This window comes from Schistocerca cancellata, chromosome 9 (assembly GCF_023864275.1).
Source record: "Schistocerca cancellata isolate TAMUIC-IGC-003103 chromosome 9, iqSchCanc2.1, whole genome shotgun sequence".
Lineage (NCBI taxonomy): Eukaryota > Metazoa > Arthropoda > Insecta > Orthoptera > Acrididae > Schistocerca > Schistocerca cancellata.
The window spans coordinates 68223104-68244588 of NC_064634.1; the positions used below are offsets into that span (position 1 = coordinate 68223104).

Sequence of the window (21485 nt, forward strand, 5' to 3'; positions counted from 1 at the left end):
CCAACTTCAAGCTATCCATTTCCCTTTTCAAATTCTTCAATCTACTTACCCAATTAAGTGATCCAACTTTCCATTCTCCAAACCAAAGAATGCCAGTTTTGCTTTTCCTGATGACAATGTCCTCTCCTTTTGAGTTAAACGCCAAGTCAGAACACTCACATTTGATCTGTCACTTGAAGTTTCGTGTATGAATTTACCTTTAATGTAACTTGGTTGTCATTAATTATCTTCGTAATGGGGAGGTCCTGTGAAGCTGTATCTCTGCAGAACCGAGTGTAGCCCCGGAAAGACTTCAAAACAGTATCTACTTTCATTATGAAATGATATCACCACTTCTTCATTGACTGTCGTGTATTTGTTTCACTGGGTGTACAGAGTACAATTACTTCTTAACTTTGAACAAATAACAATATATATATTAAATACAACATCTGTCTTGAAGGCTCAACAAAAAATAAGTGAAACTCCAAGTTAGAGCCTCTCCTGCCTGTTACTGCCTTCATTCTTGGAGATGGCAGTTTCTTGACTATCAAGGAGTAAACACCAAGCTGCGAAGTCAAAACATAAAAGGGCCCACGCACAGCCGGTGAAGACACTTACTCACCATCACACCTCTCTCCAGAAATGTGAAACAAACTGACTGAGCACAATATGTGTTTTGCACTTATTCCTTACCTAATACTACTTTATTATTTTGTCACAATCAATTTTTACATGTCATAAAGAGGGAGTGAGAAATATTTGCCTTAATGGCATATAACACTACAGATTCCCCTGCTTAAAGGAAAGATGTCCGGACAACTCTTCACTCTGCTAGTTACAAATGAAGTCTCATAACATAATACTATAAAACACACAATTACATAATGTAATTGAACTTTTGTTAAAGAGAAAACACTCCTCCTTTAGTAATGAGGCACAAGTCTTGTATAATCCCATCAATTTACAGTTCTTAACACTAATTTTAGCACTGTTCTTTCAGTTTTAACCTTTTAACAAAATAAGACTTGTTTTTTAGTTCCAGGCAGATTCTGTTTCTGATTATTTGTCTTACAAACGAGGGTGGTTTGAAAAGTTCTCGGAATCATGATGAGAGGTCAGTGGTAGTGGAACGAGTTGTTCACATGATCTTCATTGGACTGTTGCTGTAAACATGTGCCATGTCAATGCTCTTGGAAGAGAGCTGTGGTGGTGACGTGGCTTTGTTGTTGTTCCCACATAGTGATTTGCAAAGGTGGAGAAACAAAAAAAAAAAAAAAATCGAGATACGATCAGTGATTAAGTACTTCGTAAAGAAAGATATGAAAGCAAAGAATATTCATGCTGATTTCCAGAATACACTGGGGGACTCTGCTCCTTCATATTTAACTGTTGTCAATTGGACAAATGAACTTAAATTTGGTCGGGAGAGCTTAGATGATGATCCGCACAGTGGTCGGCCAAAAGTACTCCAGAAGTATTGCAAAAGTGCACAAAATGATCATGGAGGATCACTGATTGACAGTGCATGAAATTGCTCACGCTTGCCAGACATCATCTGAAAGGGTGTATCACATTTTAACTGAAGAATTAAAAATGAAAAAAATTATCTGCAAGATGGCTGCCGTAAATCTTGACACGCATCCACACACGTGCCGTCACCATGGCAAAATTACATGAACTAAGTATGAATTGTTGCCACACCCACCTTATTCACCTGACATGTCTCCTTCAAACTTCCATCTGTTTCCAAAACTGAAAATTTTTCTTGGTGGACGAAAAAACGATAATGCTGTATGGCTAGGGCCTCCCATCGGATAGACCGTTCACCTGGTGCAAGCCTTCTGAGTTGACGCCACTTTGGTGACTTGCGTGTCAATGGGGATGAAATGATCATGATAAGGACAACACAACACCCAGTCCCTGAGTGGAGAAAATTCCGACCCAGCCGGGAATAGAACCCGGGCCATTAGGTATGACATTCTGTCGCGCTGACCGCTCTGCTACCAGATTGGTGGATAAAGATTCACTTCAAATGAAGAATTGATAGCCAGAGTTGACAACTATTTTGTAGGCCTGGAGGAAACTCATTTTCGAGATGGGATCAAGGCACTGGAACATCATTGGACCAAGTGAATTAATCTACAAGGAGACTACACTGAAAAATAAAAAAAAAATTTCATTTTTTTCCTATTCCGTTACGAGAACTTGTATTGTAATGTATGTTAACTGGGGGCCCAGAAACGATGGAGAGGCTCCATCCCCGCCACAGCAGCAGTGGTCCAGTTCACTCCTCTGCCGACCCACTCTTTCAGGATTGTTGTGTGGTTCAGCATCTGTTGCCAACTTAAATGGCTTATTCATTACTGGATGCTTTAAAATGGGGTCATCTACTAGCACCTGTTTAATAATCGAAAATGCTTCAGGTGTACCTTCATTCCATGACCACACAGACCGTTGTTTTAAAAAATTTAGTAACTGTGGATCATTTAAACTTGCCCTTGAACATACCATGGTCAAATCCTACTAATTCTGTAAATGAACACAACTGTTTTACATTCTGAGGTTGTGGACACTCCTTGATAGCTCTTTTTCTCTCTGGGTCTGTTTTTATATCATTCACCCTAACCAAGTGTTCTAGAAATTTTATTTCCTCCCTTGTAAAATGTGATTTTGACAGCTTAATTGTTATCCCCTTTCCATTTTTTTTTTTTTTTTTTTAAGTAAACGACAATGTTCTTCCCCAGTTTTCAGCACTGCAAGTATGTCGTCTATGTAGATAATCAGTTCTTCTAACAGTTTATTACCTAACACTTCTCTGACTGCTTGTCTAAAAACTGACCCAAAAATATTTAAATCAAATAGCAACACTCGAAATTGGTAGTATTTTCCATCAAATAGAAATGCAGCATTTTTTTAGTCTTCTTGTAACTTGACTTTTCAGTAACCAGCCTCTTTCCCGAAATTTTCCTTTTCACTTAGTCCAGTCAAAATGAGAAATTTTTATTTTTTAAGGTTTTTTGATACAGTTTCCAGGTGTTGAGGAGCAATGGGTACTCCACAAATTATATTAGAAGTGTAATAGAGCCAAACACTCGGCGAAGTGTTTGGCTCCCAGAGTGACGGACAGAGTTGGTCGTATATTGAGCAAACATGGCATAAAGATGATTTTCAAACTGACAAAGAAGATCGAAGAGTGTCTTAGATCGGCGAAGGAGAAAAGAGACCCACTTGCAATGTCGGGAATATACCGTATACCATGCACATGCGGAAAAGTTTATGTCGGAATGACTGGACGATCAATTAACAACGGGATCAAAGAGCATAAGCAACATTGCAGGTTGGCGCAGGTGGAGAAATCGGCCATGGCAGAGCATGCACTGAATGAGACCGACCACGTAATAAAATTCACCAACACGGAAGTTCTGACTGTAGAAAAGCACTATCACACACACTTGTTCAGAGAAGCTGTAGAAATACAAAAACGTGCAAACAGTTTCAACAAGAAAGAGGAAAGCCTTAAGGTAAACAGATCCTGGCTTCCCGTACTGCAGCGAACGACCGTTGCAGATAGCAAGAGGAGAGCCGCACCGGAAATGACCGCAGAGAAGCCCTCGGACGTTGGTGTGCCAGGTACATATAGTCCGCAGCCGCGAGCTCGGCTCCAGTTCACCACCGGCAATGGAGGGTGAAGCTTTGACAATGCCAGCCACTCGTGCTGGCAAAACGTCAGAAAAATCATTAGATGAACGTCGGCCGAAGAACCCGAGACAGAAGCCAATAGGCAGTTTGTCAAAGTGTTTCATGTTGGTGACCTGCTAAAGAAGCCCTTTTCCAGTTGACCTTTGGAGTGAAAGTGAGATTTAAAGATTCTGGTAGATGTACTTCAAATATAAATCGAACAATGCAAGGATGAGGAATCAGGTTCACTGATTTGGCATACCTAACACTGAAAATTTTGGAACACTTGCAAAATATTTTGATCAGCTTCTTAATAGTTCAGAACCAATTCATAAGCTCAAATACTCACTTATGAAAATCTAGATGATGATTTACCCCCAATTATCAAAGAAATCGAAGTCATTATCACCTTATAAAAGTAGTGGAGAAGACAACATTACTTTTGAAACAGTTCCTACACACAGGGAGGGAGACCTTCTAGGCGAGTGTGAGGTGGCCTAGAAACATTCACTACATAAGAAAGGCAATTAGCAAGATGTTAATAACAGAGCAATTTCTTTGCAACCAGTTGCATATAACATATTTTCCAAGATTATACTAAACAGAGTAAAAATAACAGTGGAGAGCAATTTAATCAAAGTTGAACATCAAGGTGGTTTGAGGGAGGGCAGATTATGTTCTGAACAAATATTTAATCTGAAATCAATCATTGGCCACAAATTACTAGACTAGTAAGGTCAGAGTTTGCCTTTACAAATGTCTGCTTGTGTCTGTGTATGTGCGGATGGATGTGTGTGTGTGTGTGTGTGTGTGTGTGTGTGTGTGTGTGTGTGTGTGTGTACCTGTTCCTTTTTCCCCCTAAGGTAAGTCTTTCCGCTCCCAGGATTGGAATGACTCCTTACCCTCTCCCTTAAAACCCACATCCTTTTGTCTTTCCCTCTCCTTCCCTCTTTCCTGACGAAGCAACCATTGGTTGTGAAAGCTTGAATTTTGTGTGTATGTATCGACCTGCCAGCACTTTTGTTTGGTAAGTCGCATCATCTTTGTTTTTAGATATATTTTTCCTCAGTGTATATTCATTTACATATTTGTGACAAGTATTACCGCTTAAAAATATGATTCAGATATACCTATTTCACATCCACGTGGACCATTTAACTTAGGATCTGTACATCACACTGCAAGCTATAATTCATGCCAAACTGATTTTTTTTATTTTACTTCAGTCTCTTGGAAACAAATTTTTATCCTTCACTAGCTTTCTACATCTAACATTAACCTGTCAGATGCATCCTTCTTTGTGTTCAATTGCATCAACAGATACTAATCATTTACAGTGCTTACTTTTTGCATGGTCTACAGTTGTTACTTCAATGTTTCCATTTGAAGGAAAGACAAAGATAAAAGCTTATCTGACCCCTCACTAAGGCAGAATATGAAGTGCCACAGTAACAATTATTTTTCTGCCACTAGTCAGTTTGATGTCATATAGAAATAGGAAAGAAGATTAGGGTTTAATGTCCTGTCATTGAGAAGGTCATGAGATATGCAGCCCAAGCTCGGTTACAAGAAACATGGGGGCAGGAAATTGGTCATGCTCCTTTCAAGGTAATCACGCAGGCATTTAACCTAAGTAATGTACGGAAACCTAATTCTAGTTGACTGGATGAGGAACTGAAATGCTGTCCTCCCAAAAACAATGCAGTTACAAAAGGATGGCTACAGTAAGATGGAAACCATCAGGTTACACTGGTATAGAATTTTATTAAACAAACTTTTTACAAGGATTTCTCGACTAAAAGATTACAAAGCGGCACTGTATATAGCAGTGCACGTTTTCCTATGTCACATGACAGCACATTGGCTGGGATCTGCCCCAGGTGGCAGAGAAGGCAGAACTGGGTTGCCTTGTTCATCAAACGTTATAACTGAATTCATGTCTCCAACGAGATCCTTTGGTGGATGACCACAATTCTGCATCTGTACAACAAAAATGTACATAATTACATTTGGTTCCACACACATCTAATTTTCTTTAAGTTGTAAACATGTCTATGTGATCCAAACTATTCTACAACAAAAGTAAAGAGTTGATTATGTATCGTCATACCCAACAAATAAATTATTCCTCTGTTCACTAAAAGTGATGATTCTTTTCACAAATGAACAAACAGGCCAATTTTCACTTAACAATTTACCTTCTTGGGTGTAACAATGTAATGTTCCTTCATGTCAAAAGTTGAACACAATAAACATTTATACTTTAAAAAATTGAATAAGTGAACCCGATTTTACAAGACACAATGACATTGAAAGAATGGAGTTACGATTTTGCATGATAAGTGATAATTCCACAGTTTACAATAAGAATTTGAAGTATAAGAAATGTTTGTCAGAAAACAGGAAGATTTAAATATGGCACAACTGATGCAGATAATTTCAAATTCTTATAACTAAATGTGAAAACCCACTAGGTTGTCAGCTTTTAAAATACTTGCTCACAATTTTCTGGTCAGCACACTTTGTAGAGTTTGCAAGAATTTTCAGCAAAAAGAATAACAGTAAGAACAAGGATCTGGATTCACTCTAGCTTTTTTCTTGTGACATGGGAGCAAAAAATTTGAAAGTACAGAAGCAGCTTCAACTATCTACAAATGAAGCATTTCTCAAACCCTTCAGATCATGACACGATTATGGGTATTATGTAATGTGCCACTTCGTGGAATTGCTAAGAAACTGTTCACTAGACAAAGGACTTCATTTTGCCAGATGTCATGACCTTGACAAAGAAGTTAATAAAAGATCTGAGGCATCAAAATATGGACGATCTATGATCTTTCAATTGCAGTTACTTCTATGTCACAATGTGCAAGCTGTGAAAATGCTGAAGAAAACACAATTCTTTTTTTGAACTCCCAAACATAAAGTGTTACACTCAGTATATTCCAAAGATGGGGAAACTTCTCAGGGAAGTGCATACGATCTCAGTTTAAAAACTGGGACAATATTTTAAGATGATTTTTGGTAGTTAGTTTGGTTATGACAGGTGCAAGAAGAGCTACTCTTGCAGCATTTCAGGTGTAATTGCAGTTTTGAGTTTATATCATTTTAATTTGAGATATCTACTTGAAAATGAGGAAGGCTTAAGAGTGCCACTGCAATTCTGTGACATTCTACAACGAAAAGTACACTAATTATGTACTTAAGGATTCTATATAATCCAAATAAACCTCTGATTCTGCAAAGAACTGAACTCCATGTATAAAACAGCTTCAGTCTTCTGATTACATTACACGTTTGAAGTCATTATGTGCTGTCATTATCAAACAATGGGTAAGTACAGTCTGGACAATTTGCACAGTCTTTCGTAAAAGCTAGTTCTCTATGCGTCTCAATATTTATGTCGTCATATTTCTTGAACCTGTGTTGTGCCATTATATAATTTCGCAGGTACATTCAGTTGTATATGTGGATACAGTCTGCAAAATGTGTTGTGAATAGAGTCAATAGTAAAAATGTATAAATTAAAAGGCCGTATTTGATGTGGCAGTTTTACTGCATGGACAGTGAAAAGTAAGCAATAAACTTTTTTCATTTTTCCTTTCAGTATAGTGTGTGTGTGTGTGTGTGTGTGTGTGTGTGTGTGTGTGTCAGTGAGAGAAAAAGTTTTGTAAAAAGTATGAAATCCTGTGTAAAGTTTGTTGGCAGCCAACAAGTGCGCTCATTCTTAAATACTCAATGAATATAGTCCGAGTATTTGCCTGCCATGAGTTACGCTGCCTCAAGACATGTATTCAGTTTCTAAATATAATACTTCTCTTACTGTGTTAATCTTCTTAGTTAGTAGAGTATTGCAGCACTTCAAGTTTTTAAATTTGGTCATTAATTATGTGAAATGTTGAAAATCAAAATTCTGTTGCACCTGGATGCCGTTTGACAGGCAGTCTGTAACTGGGACCTTGAACCATGGACCTGGCAATCCAATTAGTAATAAAAAAGGTATTTATTTAATCCACATTTTCTCCCCTCCACTGTCCATCTCCTCCCCCCTTTGTCCACCACTTCTGTCTATCACCTCCTCCCCCCTCCTTCTCTACCCATATCTCTGTCCATTTCCTAATTTCCACTATCCAAGTGAGGTGGTGCAGTGGTTAGCACACTGGACTCGCATTCAGGAGGATGACGATTCAATCCTGTGTCTGGCCATCCTGATTTAGGTTTTCCATCATTTCCCTAAATCGCTCCAGGCAAATGCTGAGATGCTTCCTTTGAAAGGGCACAGCCGACTTCCTTCCCCCTCCTTCCCTAATCCAATGAGGTGATGACTTAGCTGTTTGGTCTCCTCCCCCAAACAACCCAACCCTAATCTCCACTCCACTCTGTCCATCCCCATCCCCTCCTTCCCTAACACTCTCTGTCTCTTCCTCTGCCACCCGCATCTGGCCACCCTGATATAGGTCTCCCATAATTACCCGAAATCACTTCAGGTAAATGCTGGGATGGTCCCTTTGAAAGGGCACAGCTGACGTCCTTCCCCATCCTTCTCTAATCTGATGGGACCGATGACCTTACTGTTTGATCACCATCTTCAAAACCAACCAACAAATTCTACAATGCCCTCTCTGTCCATCTCCTCTCCCCCTCTCTCTTTGACCGTTTCCAACTCCCACCAATATCTGACCAACTGCCCTCTTTGCTCAGCTGTGCCTATCCACACACATATATCTCCTGGAACAAATTCCAATACTATTCACATGACATGCCAGTTGTGGAGAGCAGCCTAGATGTCAGGTGTTACAAATCATTTTCACTCCCGCCCCTTTGGGAGCTAGGCAATTCTTTCCCCACAGTACTTCTTTCCAGATGGTATGCAGGGTGTGCACCAAATTTGGCTGGAATCGATCCAATGGTTTAGGAGATATGGAAAACACACACACACACACACACACACACACACACACACACGAGAGAGAGAGAGAGAGAGAGATATTTCTATGACAGAACAGTGTTCAGTTTCTACACCTTATTTAAAAGGCAAAACTAATGCCTCATTTTTATAATAATCCCACTAGTAATCCTCAGGGAGGAAACGTTCTGAATATATTTTTCAATAGGAATATTCATGTTATCCACTAACTTGTACCTAGTTACTCAAATACACTGAACAATATTTCTACTGTCAGGAAACAATCTGACACAAAATCCTTAGTTCATGGGCAATGGTCTTGCAATGAGCAGTGGCACAATTATGGTTACTCTTTATTGGCCATTTAATATTAAGTAGAAACCCATACATAAAACCAATACTACAAGTAAAACCTGGCTAGCGACTGTGACCAGGCCAGTTTGCCGCCTATCTCCCCATAAATGCCACAGTTGTTGAATATGCGATGTATCGGCATCTTGTGACGGAATAATAATTAACAAACTAATATCCTCGCAAAATTCATAATGTGGCCTAGGCTTGGGTGATGGAATAATGATTCAAGACACTAAATTTTAACGTTTGAATAACCATTCTCAAACTGGGCATAAAAACTATAGTCAGCAAGCTCGCGTAAACTGAAGGGTCCATCGCAAACATACAAGGGACTTTTGGTTATTTCAGGTCAATGGAGGCATCGTGTTATCGAGTGGTGCAGTCGCTACATTTATAAGTGAAGAAGATCCACAGACAACTAACACAATTGCTTTCATTACAAGCAAGGGCGGTGCACACAATCCGGCGTGCCGCTCCATCAAGACAGTGATATCATTTCTGATATACAGTATCTGAAAATAAGCGAACCACGCGAGGAGTTCGCTCTTTTCCTAATAGTTACAGATTGGCATTGTCATGACCTATGGATGCCGTTCCACATCATATAGACTGGGACGCCATCGAGCGGAGAGAGAACAGTGCCACACCTGCTCTCTACTTCTACCATTTTCAAGCAATAGAAAATGACAAACCACATCCGATAAGTAACCTAACCTAGTCCAGGCACACACTGTGTGTATCTAGTTAATGCTGAAGAGCAATTTTAGTGTGTATTGCGAACAGCTGGACTATATGTGCACTGTATCAATAACATCATGTGTTACTGAAGTCTTGATTTCAAACAACAGAAAATCCAGGATGGAATGTGACAATACTAAGAAACGGAAAGTTACTACTCACCATATAGCGGAGATGCTGGGCCGCAGACAGGCACAACAAAAAGACTGTCACAAATAAAGCTTTCAGCCAGAAAGGCCTTCGTCAAAAATAGACGACACACACACACACACACACACACACACACACACACACACACACACACACACACACACAGTCTCAGTCAACTGAAGCCACACTCCGAGCAGCAGCGCCAGTGCATGATGGAATTGGTGACTGGGTGGGAGTAAGGAGGAGGCTGGGGCAGGGAGGGGGAGGGATAGTAGGGTAGCGGTGATGGGCAGTGAAGGTTGCTGGGGTGTGTGCAGTGACAAGGTGGAGAGAGGGTAGGGCAGCTGTGTGTGGGCAGGCGGTTTAGCCATGGGCAGGGGAGAAGTGGGGAGGGAGGGGGATTAGCGGAAAAGGAGATAAGTAAAAAGACTGGGTGCGATGGTGGAATGAGGGCTGTGTAGCACTGGAATGAGAACAGGGAAGGGGCTGGATGGGTGAGGACAATGACTAACAAAGGTTGAGGCCAGGAAGGTTATGGGAACGTAGGATATTTTGCAGGGAAGTTCCCACTTGTGCAATTCATAAAAGCTGGTGTTGGTGGGAAGGATCCATATGACACAGGCTGTAAAACAGTCACTGAAATCAAGGATGTAGTGTTTGGCAGCGTGCTCAGCAACAGGCTGGTCCACTTGTTTCTTGGCCACAGTTTGCCGATGGCCACTCACGTGGACAGACAGCTTGTTGGCTGTCATGGCCACATAGAATGCAGCACAGTGGTTGCAGCTTAGCTTGTAGATCAGCCCTGCCTTTGATGAGATAGGTGATGTTTGTGACCGGACAGGAGACGGTGGTGGTGGGAGGATGTTTGTGACTGGACAGGAGTAGGTGGTGGTGGGAGGATGTATGGGGCAGGTCTTGCATCTAAATCTATTAGAGAGGTATGAGCCATTAGGCAAGAGGTTGTGTAGGCATGGACAAGTATATGGTGTAGGTTTGGTGGATGGTAGAATACCACTGTGGGAGAGGTTGGAAGGATAGTGGGGAGGACATTACTCATTTCGGGACATGACGAGAGGTAATTAAAACCCTGGTGGGGAATGTAATTCAGTTGCTCCAGTCTGGGTGGTACTGAGTTATGAGGCAAATGCTCGTGCCTGGATGGTGAGACTTTGGGAGAATGGAAAGATAAGTGCTTGGGAGATTTGTTTTTGTAAATGGTTGGGAGGATAATTATGGTCTGTTTCAGTGAGATCCTCAGTATATTTCACTTGAGGTGCAACAACCAAGGGTGGCTAGGCTGTGCAGAAGGAAATTCTTGGTATGGAACGGATGGCAGCTGTCGAAGTGGAGGTATTGCTGGGGGTTAGTAGGGTTGATATGGACGGAGGTACTAATGTAGCCATCTTTGAGGTGGAGGCCAACATCTAGGAAGGTGATTTGTTGGATTGAGTAGGGCCAGGTGAAGCAAACGGGGGGGAGGAGAGTAGTTGAGATTCTGGAGGACTGTCGATAGGGTGTCCTCACCCTCGACCAGATCGCAAAGATGTCATCAATGAATCTGTACTAGGTGAGGGGTGTAGGATTCTGGGTGTTTAGAAAGGAGTCCTCTGGATGGCCTATGAATAGGGTGGCAATAGGATTGTGGCATGCGGGTGCCCACAGCCATACCCCAGATATGTTTGTAGGTAATGCCTTCAAAAGAGAAGTAATTGTGGGTGAGGATATAGTTGGTCATGGCGACTAGGAAGGGGGTTGTTGGTTTGGATTCACTGTTAATTCTAGAATAGGTTTCTGTATGCATTTGGGGAAAAAAGGACCAGTCATTGTTCCACTACTAAAATCAAACGTGTGTTCGACATTTTAAGGCTAGGTGTCTAAAGAAATAAGATGAGAGCCATACTTTATGTGAATTTATTGAATCATTCTTCTGTGTTTCACCAAACTATTTCTTGCATCTGAAACAAGTACATTCAGGGCATTCTTTCCTAGTGTTCACATGTTCTCTCCCTTTTTCTGCCACTTACAGATTGTGCAACAAAAACGCACAATCAAAACCCTTGCTTTTCCATTAAATGGTGAAAGAGAAGATTTGGGAAACTAAGACTACTCATGAATGAAGTAGGAACATCATGAACGCCCAAACATGAAAGGAGGTGCAGCTGGACAAGGTGAGTGGGAATTCAACAGCTAGCCCTTTCCACTCCTCTGGGAAAAAGGAACTTCAAGTCCAATTTGTTGTAGTTTGTGTAGACGATTACATAGGTTTGCTATCATTTGATAGTTAGAAAGTTTTTCTATAAATACAAGGGTAATCCCAAAAGTAAGGTCTCCTATTTTTTTATAAGTACATAGACTTGTGTATTTCTACAATGGTTTACATCAGTTTACAGCTTGAACATTTAGCTATTTTTTGACATAATCACCATTTCTGTCGATGCAGTTTTGTAGACGCTGTGGTAGTTGTTGTATGCCCATGTCATACCAGCTCACCGCCAAGCTGTTCAGAAAGTTATGAACCTCTTCTTTCACCTCGTTGTCGGAGCTGAATCGCTGGGACCACAATTAATGCTGACAGGTACTGTGAGACTCTGAAAAAACTCAAATGGGCAATTCAGAACTGGAGAAGAGGAATGTTGAGCAAGGGAGTACACATTCTCCACGACAACCTCACCCACACATCGCTCGGCAAACCTTTGCTCTCCTGCAACAGTTTCAGTGGAACATAATCACCCACCCACTCTATAGTCCTGAGTTGACACCCAGTGACCGTCACCTGTTCCATAGGTTAAAAGAACATTTGGCCGGAAAGCAATTCAGCTCCAACGACGAGGTGAAAGAAGAGGTTCATAACTTTCTGATGAACAGAATGGCAGTGAGCTGGTATGACATGGGCATACAATAACTGCCACAGCATCTACAAAAATGCATCGACAGAAACGTTGATTATGTCAAAAATAGCTAAATGTTCAAGCTGTAAACTGATGTAAACCATTGTAGAAATAAACAGGTCTATGTATATATAAAAAATAGGAGACCTTACTTTTGGGATTACCCTTGTATTTCATTGTCGTCTCATTCAGGAAATCCTGTATGTTTGTTACTGTTGTGCTGTTATCTCACTTTTACCCCTTTTGTTGAAGATAAATAGCCACATTTGATCTTGGAAACTCACTTTAGGCCATGATGATTCAGGTACTTATGTTTGGTTATCCTTCTGCCACATTAAAAGCACATCCTGTACATTCTTAATAACGTTCATTAAGCTCTTTCACTCTGCCTGCTGTTCGTATTTCACAGGCTGTTGCAAAGTTTTCCCTGCTCCACCTCTAAGCACAACCATTTATGCCCCTTTTTATTTTCACAATTTAAATGATAAAGTTTATATCTATTTTTATCTTACCCCATTCTGGTGCATTACACTGCAACTGTGGTTGAATTAGTGTATTATCTGCACAGGAACTGTGATTGGTAGCTTTATAATGATTTTTAAAAGCTTTCACTTTCTCATTAACCAACCTTCATCCTTCGCAGGTCTGTCATCATCAGATAGATGGCTCATTCAAATACCCAAGACCTGATAATGAGCCTACAGTGTCTCGAATGTGAGTTAAGTTTTTAAAACATTATAAAGTGACTTGCAGTTCCCACACAAATTATTTGCTGAGCATCTACTAATCACCCACCAAAACAGGAACACCTGCTACAGAACAAAATTTTGATTCTGGAAAGTCCTTGGCGTACAATAATGCAGTGTTGTTGATAATGGAAAGTTTTTGGTGTAATCTAATCTCACCCCCCCCCCTCCCTCCTCCCCGCCTGGGAGGAAAACGGAAGGAAAATGAGAGAGGAGCTAAAACAATTGCACAGAGATATGTGACCAGCTGATCACTTACAATAAACATGAGTGAGCCAGTCATCCTGCTAACACATTGAGAACATCTCCTTAATTTTTTTTTGGCAACAAGTTGGACAAATCACAAATCTTAAAAGCATCACCATATACGTTTAAAAGTCACTTTAAAAAAAAAAAAAAAAAAAAAAAAGTTAATCTGCTGGAAAATCTGCCACTAACCCTCTGATCTGAAAATAAAACACAGTCTAGTAAAATGTGGTGCACAGTGATCTGTAGGCCACAAGCACCACACATTGGAAGGTCACCACACCAAATCAAGAAGCCATACATCATCAGAGGACTGTGGCACATGCAAGGACAAGTAAGGAGGACCTCACCAAGTCTTCGTGGCTCAAAGGTATGCCATGGTTGCGTAGTGGGCTTTACTAGATACAGCTTATTATCTCTCACTTCCAGCCACTCATCCTCCCTTCAATACATGACTCTGTACAGCAACAGTGAGGTGATAGCATGCAGGGGAATAACTGAGGCTCATGACATGCCTCATCAGCTGCTTTATCTGCCCTTCCGTGCAATACCCATGTGCCTTGAAACTCAGCACAAAGACACCTCCTTCCCCGGCTCTTGTAGCTGGAGGAAGGTTCTTGGATATTCTGATTTACTTTATCTGCTTGATACAGGTGTTTTAGAGAGTGAAGGGCACTCAGAGAATCAGAACAGACAAGGAATTTAGCCCTTGAAACACATCTCATCCACTCCAGTGCCTTGAAGATTCCATATAATTCCAGATCAAAGGCAGTTCAGCCTTGAGGCAGTTGGACCTGGAGGACACAATCAGGAAAAACAAACTTAGCAATCAGCGGAATCCCCCCATTTTGACCCACTCATAAAGACAGCTGTAGAATTGTGGTGCTCAGTTAAAATGTCATAAAATAATGTATTAAAAACATAAGCAGGAATGCAATATCTTCTGCACTGCACCAGTAATTTTACTCTGGGCCTCTGCAATAACCATGGTGGCTGGTGGTTAAAGCTGTGAATTTGGGGTTGTATGTGCTCCACACCAAGTGACTCCAGCACATGTCGCATCCAAATCCCAAATGGTGGTGTTACTTGTGGATGATTGGAGAAAAGGCGTTCCAGAGATGGACGAACAACAGCATGGCATGCGGGTGAAGTCAGAGTTGTGAGTAACTTGCACGCCTGATGCACTGCAAGGAACTGGCACCAGATTATGAGTGGCAGTTCACCAGTTTCAGCACAGAGACTGCCTACAGGGCTTGTCTTGAAAGAGCCTGTGGCCTGCCTAATACCCTCATGGTGGGCAGTGTGCATCCACAGTCTAGCTGTGGACGCACAAAAGCCCCATAAAACTGGAGCAGACATGTCCTCTCTGATCCCCAAGACCTGTAGCTAAGGCACTTTACAACATTCAATGCCTTCTGGGTTCTGGCTTTCAGGTGTGGTAACCATAATAGTTTGGAGTAAAAAATGAGGCCCAGAAACCTCGCTCAATCTTCAAAATGTAGTATGGTGTCCCTTCAACAACAAGAATGATTAAAATGAACACACACACACACACACACACACACACACACACACACACACACACACACACTTGTCTACAGAAAACTGAAAACTCATCTTTGCAGCCCACTCCTCTAACCTCCGCACTGTAAGTTGCATCTGACTGATTGCTGTTGCAACACTGGAGAAGGAACAAAAAACAGCAAAATCATCCAAAAATAAGGAACACTGTACAGGACTCCTTACTGTAAACGTGATACTGTTTATGGCTATGGCAAAGAGGGTAACACTTAAAATACTGGCTTGAGGAACACTATTCTCCAGCTCAAAACAATCTGACAGCACGTCACTAAATTGGGACAGAAGAAAGAGGTTAGACAGGGGGGACCATATGAAAATGGGGATGTGATCATAAAAGCCCACTGATGGAGTTGCATGAGAATATTGTGTCTCCAAGTAGTGCTGTATGTCTTACTGATATCGAAGAATATGCTGAGACAGTGATGTTTACGTAGGAAAGCCTGCTGAATAGCTGCCTCTAATAGGGCCAGGCTGTTGACATTGGACCAAAATATTCCGGAATCCACACTGAGAGATGCAAGGAGTTGCCTAGTCTTTACCAACAAGACCAGGCGATGGTTAACCATTTGCTCCGCGGTCTTTCCAACATAGCTCGTTAACGCGATGCTCCAGTAACTACTGGGACATGTGCGGTAAATTCTTGGTTTGGAACGGGTTAACAGAAGTGTTTCCTTCCATGAGCTGGGAAAGTTGCCTGTCTGCCAGATAAAATTAAAACATTTGAGGAGAATTTCGTTTGACACTGCTGGCAAATGTCGAAGTATGCGGTACTGGATTTGATTGTGACCACATGCAGTATCATGAGCCTCAGACAGTACCGATTCCAGCTCCCACATGGAGAAAGGGTAGTTGTAATTCTCAGAATTATGAAACCTGAAGTCCAACTTGCCCCTCTCAGCAGTCGCATGCTAGCAGCAAAACACATCAGCAGTAGTCGCTGCAAAATGCTCTGCCAGTGTCTGAGTGATGTCTCCTGGCACTGTTGGAAGACACCCTTGTTTCAGCACTGTCATTACTGGTAAATGGCTGTATTTACCAGAAATCCTCCTGATGGCTTCCCATACTGTTTTAGAAGAAATGGAAAGGTGGAACAGTTTTTTTTATTTTATTTATTTATTTATTGTTCCGTGGGACCAAATTAAGGAGAAGTCTCCATGGTCATGGAACGAGTCAATACATGAAATTATAAAACGATATTAGAAACAGATAAAATGAAATATAAAAAAACATATTCAGGTGACAAGTCGTAAGTTTAAATGAAGACAATCAGCAATGTAACACTGGAATTTGCTTAATTTTTTAGCTCTTCCAGGAGCTCCTCGACAGAGTAGGAGGAGTGAGCCATGGGGAAACTCTTCAGTTTGGACTTAAAAGAGTTTGGGCTACTGCTAAGATTTTTGAGTTCTTGTGGTAGCTTATTGAAAATGGATGCAGCTGAATACTGCACTCCTTTCTGCACAAGAATCAAGGAAGTGCATTCTACATGCAGATTTGATTTCTGCCTAGTATTAACTGAGTGAAAGCTGCTAACTCTTCAGAATAGGCTAATATTGCTAACAACAAACGACATTAAAGAAAATATATACTGTGAGGGCAATGTCAGAATTCCCAGATTTTTGAATAGTGGTCGACAAGAGGTTCTCGAACTTACACCACATATAGCTCGAACAGCCCGTTTTTGAGCCAAAAATACCCTTTTTGAATCAGAAGAATTACCCCAAAAAATAATACCATACGACATAAGCGTATGAAAATATGCGAAGTAGACTACTTTTCGTGTTGAAGTGTCACTTATTTCAGATACTGTTCTAATGGTAAATAAAGCAGCATTTAGTTTCTGAACAAGATCCTGGACATGGGCTTTCCACAACAGCTTACTATCTATCTGAACGCCTAGGAACTTTAACTGTTCCGTCTCGCTTATAATATGCCTATTCTGTCTGATCAAAATATCGGTTCTTGTTGAATTGTGAGTTAGAAACTGTAAAAACTGAGTCTTACTGTGATTTAGCATCAAATTATTTCCCACAAGCCACGAACTTATTTCATGAACTACATTATTTGTTATTGTTTCAATATTACACTTAGATCCTTCACTATCAAGCTGGTGTCATCAGCAAACAGAAATATTTTTGAATCACCTGTAACACTAGAAGGCATATCATTTATATAAATACGAAACAGCAGTGGCCCCAGCACCGACCCTTGGGGAACGCCCCACTTAACAGTGCCCCATTAGGACTGAACATCACTACCACTCTCAATATTGCGGAGAATTACCCTCTGCTTTCTGTTCTTAATATAAGAGGCGAACCAATTGTAAGCTACTCCCCTTACTCCATAATGGTCCAACTTCTGCAGTAATATTTTGTGGTCAACACAGTCAGCCTTCGTTAAATCAAAGAAAACACCTAGCGTTCGGAACCTTCTATTTAATCCGTCCAAAACCTGATGAGAGTCCAGGAACGCTTTTCTTGCTCTCTTTAATGATGAGGTGAGCCTTGGATTTTAAAACCTGAAATGCTGTGAGGCGACACTTCAACCATTGAAAAGCTGCACGCCTGTCCCAGATTGCTGAGTGGCACTCATTGGACCACCAATGAACAGGATGCCTCCTAAGTTAACCTATGGACTTTGGAATTGATAAGTCAGTGGCATGATGGATCACTTGTGTGATGTGGTCATCCACTTCTGAACACTGTTGCGGTGTTCAAACACAGCTAGCTGGCTGCACACCACCCAGTTAGCCCCGACGATCATCCATTTTGGTGGCTTGTGTGCAAATAATGCTCCATCCAATAGATGAATGCTAAGGGAGAAGTGGTCACTGGAAAGATCATTAACGTCCTCCCACTGAACAGAGTCCACATGGGGTAGAGAGCAGAAAGAGAGGTGTATGGCTGAGAATGATCAATGACGCAGTAGCAGCACAGAGATGAGTGGGAGTACCTGTGTTGAGGATGCACAGCTGGCAGCTCATGAGACATCATGAGCTCTCCAAAATGCGATCCCAATGGCAAATAGTAATTGAGCCCCACAAGACTTGATGGCCACTGAAGTCTCCCAGTAGGAGAAACAGTTGGAGGAGTTGTTCCATAAGATCTCTGAGAGCCTCGGAGTCCATTGCATCTTGTGGGGGTAAATAAAGTCAGCAAACAGTGATCCTCTGACACACATGAATTTCAACTGCAACTGTTTGTAGGTCAGTAACCAGGGGGAGAGCAGAGGGGCGGTGCACATTATTTACAAACACAGAAAGCCCTCCCTTGGCCCTTTTGTCAGTCAGGTCATCTTCGTGAAAGAGCATACATCCCCTTGGTACACAGGTATCAGATACTTTAAAGTGCGTTTCCTGCAAACACCAGGACATGGGGCATTCTTTTACTAGGAGTTTCAGTTCCCCCACGTGTCCTGAACCCATTAATGTTCCTCTGTAGGATGGGAGCCCTCTTTCTTGGGGCTAGCACTTTCTTCCTGACTTTCTGCTGGGGAGGGGAGCCCGCAATGGGTAGAGGCTCACTCTTGGCAGCGAAATGATTGCCTCAATCTGATATCAAGGTCCATTGCCGCTGAAGAAGGGTTGAGAGAGATGTCTGAGAGGATGAAGTCGACATCATCAGACTGTGTACTTTCCGTCTCTGCCATTGAGCGATTCTTCACCTTCAACTTTTTATTTTTTTGTCTGAGGAGGCTTCAGAGCCACAACCATGGAAGTCTTTGTGGCAGTGCTGGACAGTGGACCAGAACGAAAATTTGGAGGGGCTGGGAGCCCCACAACATTGGCTACTACGGCCTTTTCTGATGTTCTGCCGGGGGGGGGGAATTTCGAAATAACTGCAGCAGCACAGGTGCATTGACACTCGCAGGTACCAGTGCTGACACCAGCAATCTCCCTTTGTGTAGCAGCATTGGCTTTCTGCACTGGCTGTTTAAGAAATGAAGCAAAGGAGGTGGCAAATTTTGGGGGCAGCATTGCGTTATACAGCTTACTGGTCTCACCGTACCAGACGCATTTCCTCATCTTAAGCTCTTGCATCTTCCGTGCTTGATGTTGCATAGCGCCAGTGTTGTTTCACGCAGAAGAGAAGGTGGTCAAGGTGGTCACACAAGTTATCGTCCACTACCGAACATGCAAGCGAGTAAGCAGGACCAACAAGTGATTCGATTTTTGGCGGCGGAGGGAGTTGGAGGCCACGAAATGTATTGTCAGATGAAGGGTGTATAGGGTGAGTACAGTCTAAGTCGTTAAAGTGTTGTGGAATGGCACAAATGATTCCTTGAGGGGTGCGAGTCACTGGAAGACGATGCTCCTCCTGGACAGGCTCATCGCGTCATCACACTGGAAATGGCTGCGGAAGTGAATGCTTTAGCCTTGGACAACCACAGAGTCACCGTGGATGAGCTCCATCAGTTACTGGGTATTAGTATGGGCGCCGCCCACACCACAATGCATCAACACTTGAACTTTCAAAAATCTGCGTGCAGAGGGTTCCTCACCAACTGATTGCCTAACAGTGCAGTACTCAAATGGCGCTGTCTTCGAGTCATCTGCAACATCATCATAAGGAGGAATATAGCTTTTTGTCACGTATTATCACTGGTGACGAAACATGGTGTCACCATTTTGAACCGGAAGTGAAAAGCAGTGAAAACATGCGATTCCACCATCTCCAAAGAAATCAAAGGCCACACACACCAGTTATGGTAAGGTCATGATGTCCTTTTTTTAACCACAAGGGCCCACTGCTTGCTGAGTTCAATGCCAAGCATTATCAAGCCACTTTGTAGAACCTTAGATGTCCTCCTGCATGATAATGCCTGCCCACACACAGCCAATGCAGTGAAGATGACACTGCTGCAGTTTCAATGGGACACGCTGGAACATCCACCGTACAGTCCCGATCTTTCACTGTGTGACTTTCATGTGTTTGGACCTCTAAAACAAGCTATTCACAGACATTGATTCGCAACTGATGACGAAGTGTGTGACTGGGTCCAGGCCTGGATCTGACAGCAGCCTACCAGCTTTTTAAAGGATGGAATCGACCGGCTAGTGCCGCAATGGGATAAATGTGCCAACAGTTCTGGCGACTATTTGAGTATGTGTACTGTGTATAACTTCATTGTTGAGTTTATAAAATCATTAGTGTTACTTTACACTATTGACCGGGTTTCATTTGAAAGCCCCTTATATATTTGCCACAAGTGGCTTCTCCATGACACGTAAGAATAGTATGACCATTTGAAACAGTACACCGAGTTGGGGGTGTAAGGCCTCACACTTAGGTGAAGGAAACCTGCCTTAATATGCTCAGGAAGTTTGTGCTACTGAATGTTAGGATACAGGAGACAGATTTGAGAAGATCCTCATCCACCCTGTTCATTACGTTTTACACATCGACTGTACATTCTGGACCCCATTCATCTTTCAATTCCTCCTTGGGAATGTCCACCAGATCCCAGCACATCACAATATATTTGCTGTAAGGTGGTGTGTAGCTTAGTTTTGATACCAATTTCCCAAGGCACTGAGCTTTCTGGAGGTTCTTAACTTGTTGGGAACTAGAAGTTTCTACTAAAAGTGACCCATTACACAATCGCTTGACTGAATTTAAGATGCCAGCAATGTCCTCTGTGGCTTTTTTTAATATAGAAAGGTGAAACTTTTTCAAAGCTACCCTCTTTCCTTTTCACTATTAAAAACACATTCTCATGACCACCAGAATGTGTTCTGTTACTACAGACAAAACTTCTGGAAGGAACCCCCGAGTCAGGAGGACTGACCCTCTTGTTTGATTGGGTGTTAGTACCCACCAGCAGCCCACCATTTCTGCTGGGAGGAGGAGGAGGAGAAAATTTTGAGCATTCCATCTCGAGCCCAAGAGTAGCTAGGCAAAGGAAAGTCGACGCAGACAGAGCCCGTATGCCTACCTAAGTCTTATACATCTGAGGGCAGCAGATTCCCCAGAGGTCACACGCTAATGATTGTTCCACCTCAACAGCCATGCATCTGATTGGCATGCAGTACACCTTGAGATTGTAGGTTTTTTTAATAGAGATTTTTACCATCCTCGTGATCTGGGCAGTCAAGCTAAGATCCCCATCCCTATGACATACAATGTTCCACTGCCGTGCCACACAGTGGTCGCCTCAAGCATGTGGCAGCACCATTCCCCAGCTCAGGTACCCCAGGGTCGCCAAACTGGTACCCACAAA

The 21485-nt window shown here is 42.1% G+C and overlaps 1 protein-coding gene across 1 annotated transcript in view; it reads right to left on the bottom strand.

The window, feature by feature from the left end:
• Positions 1 to 5404: 5404 nt before the first annotated feature.
• Positions 5405 to 21485, bottom strand: part of LOC126100492 (peroxisomal biogenesis factor 19) — a 55058-nt gene continuing 38977 nt past the window's right edge. Inside the window, exon 7 of the mRNA XM_049911101.1 lies at positions 5405 to 5640. Coding sequence (XP_049767058.1) covers positions 5506 to 5640 — 135 coding nt within the window. The 3' untranslated portion in view covers positions 5405 to 5505. The remainder of the gene's footprint in view (positions 5641 to 21485) is intronic.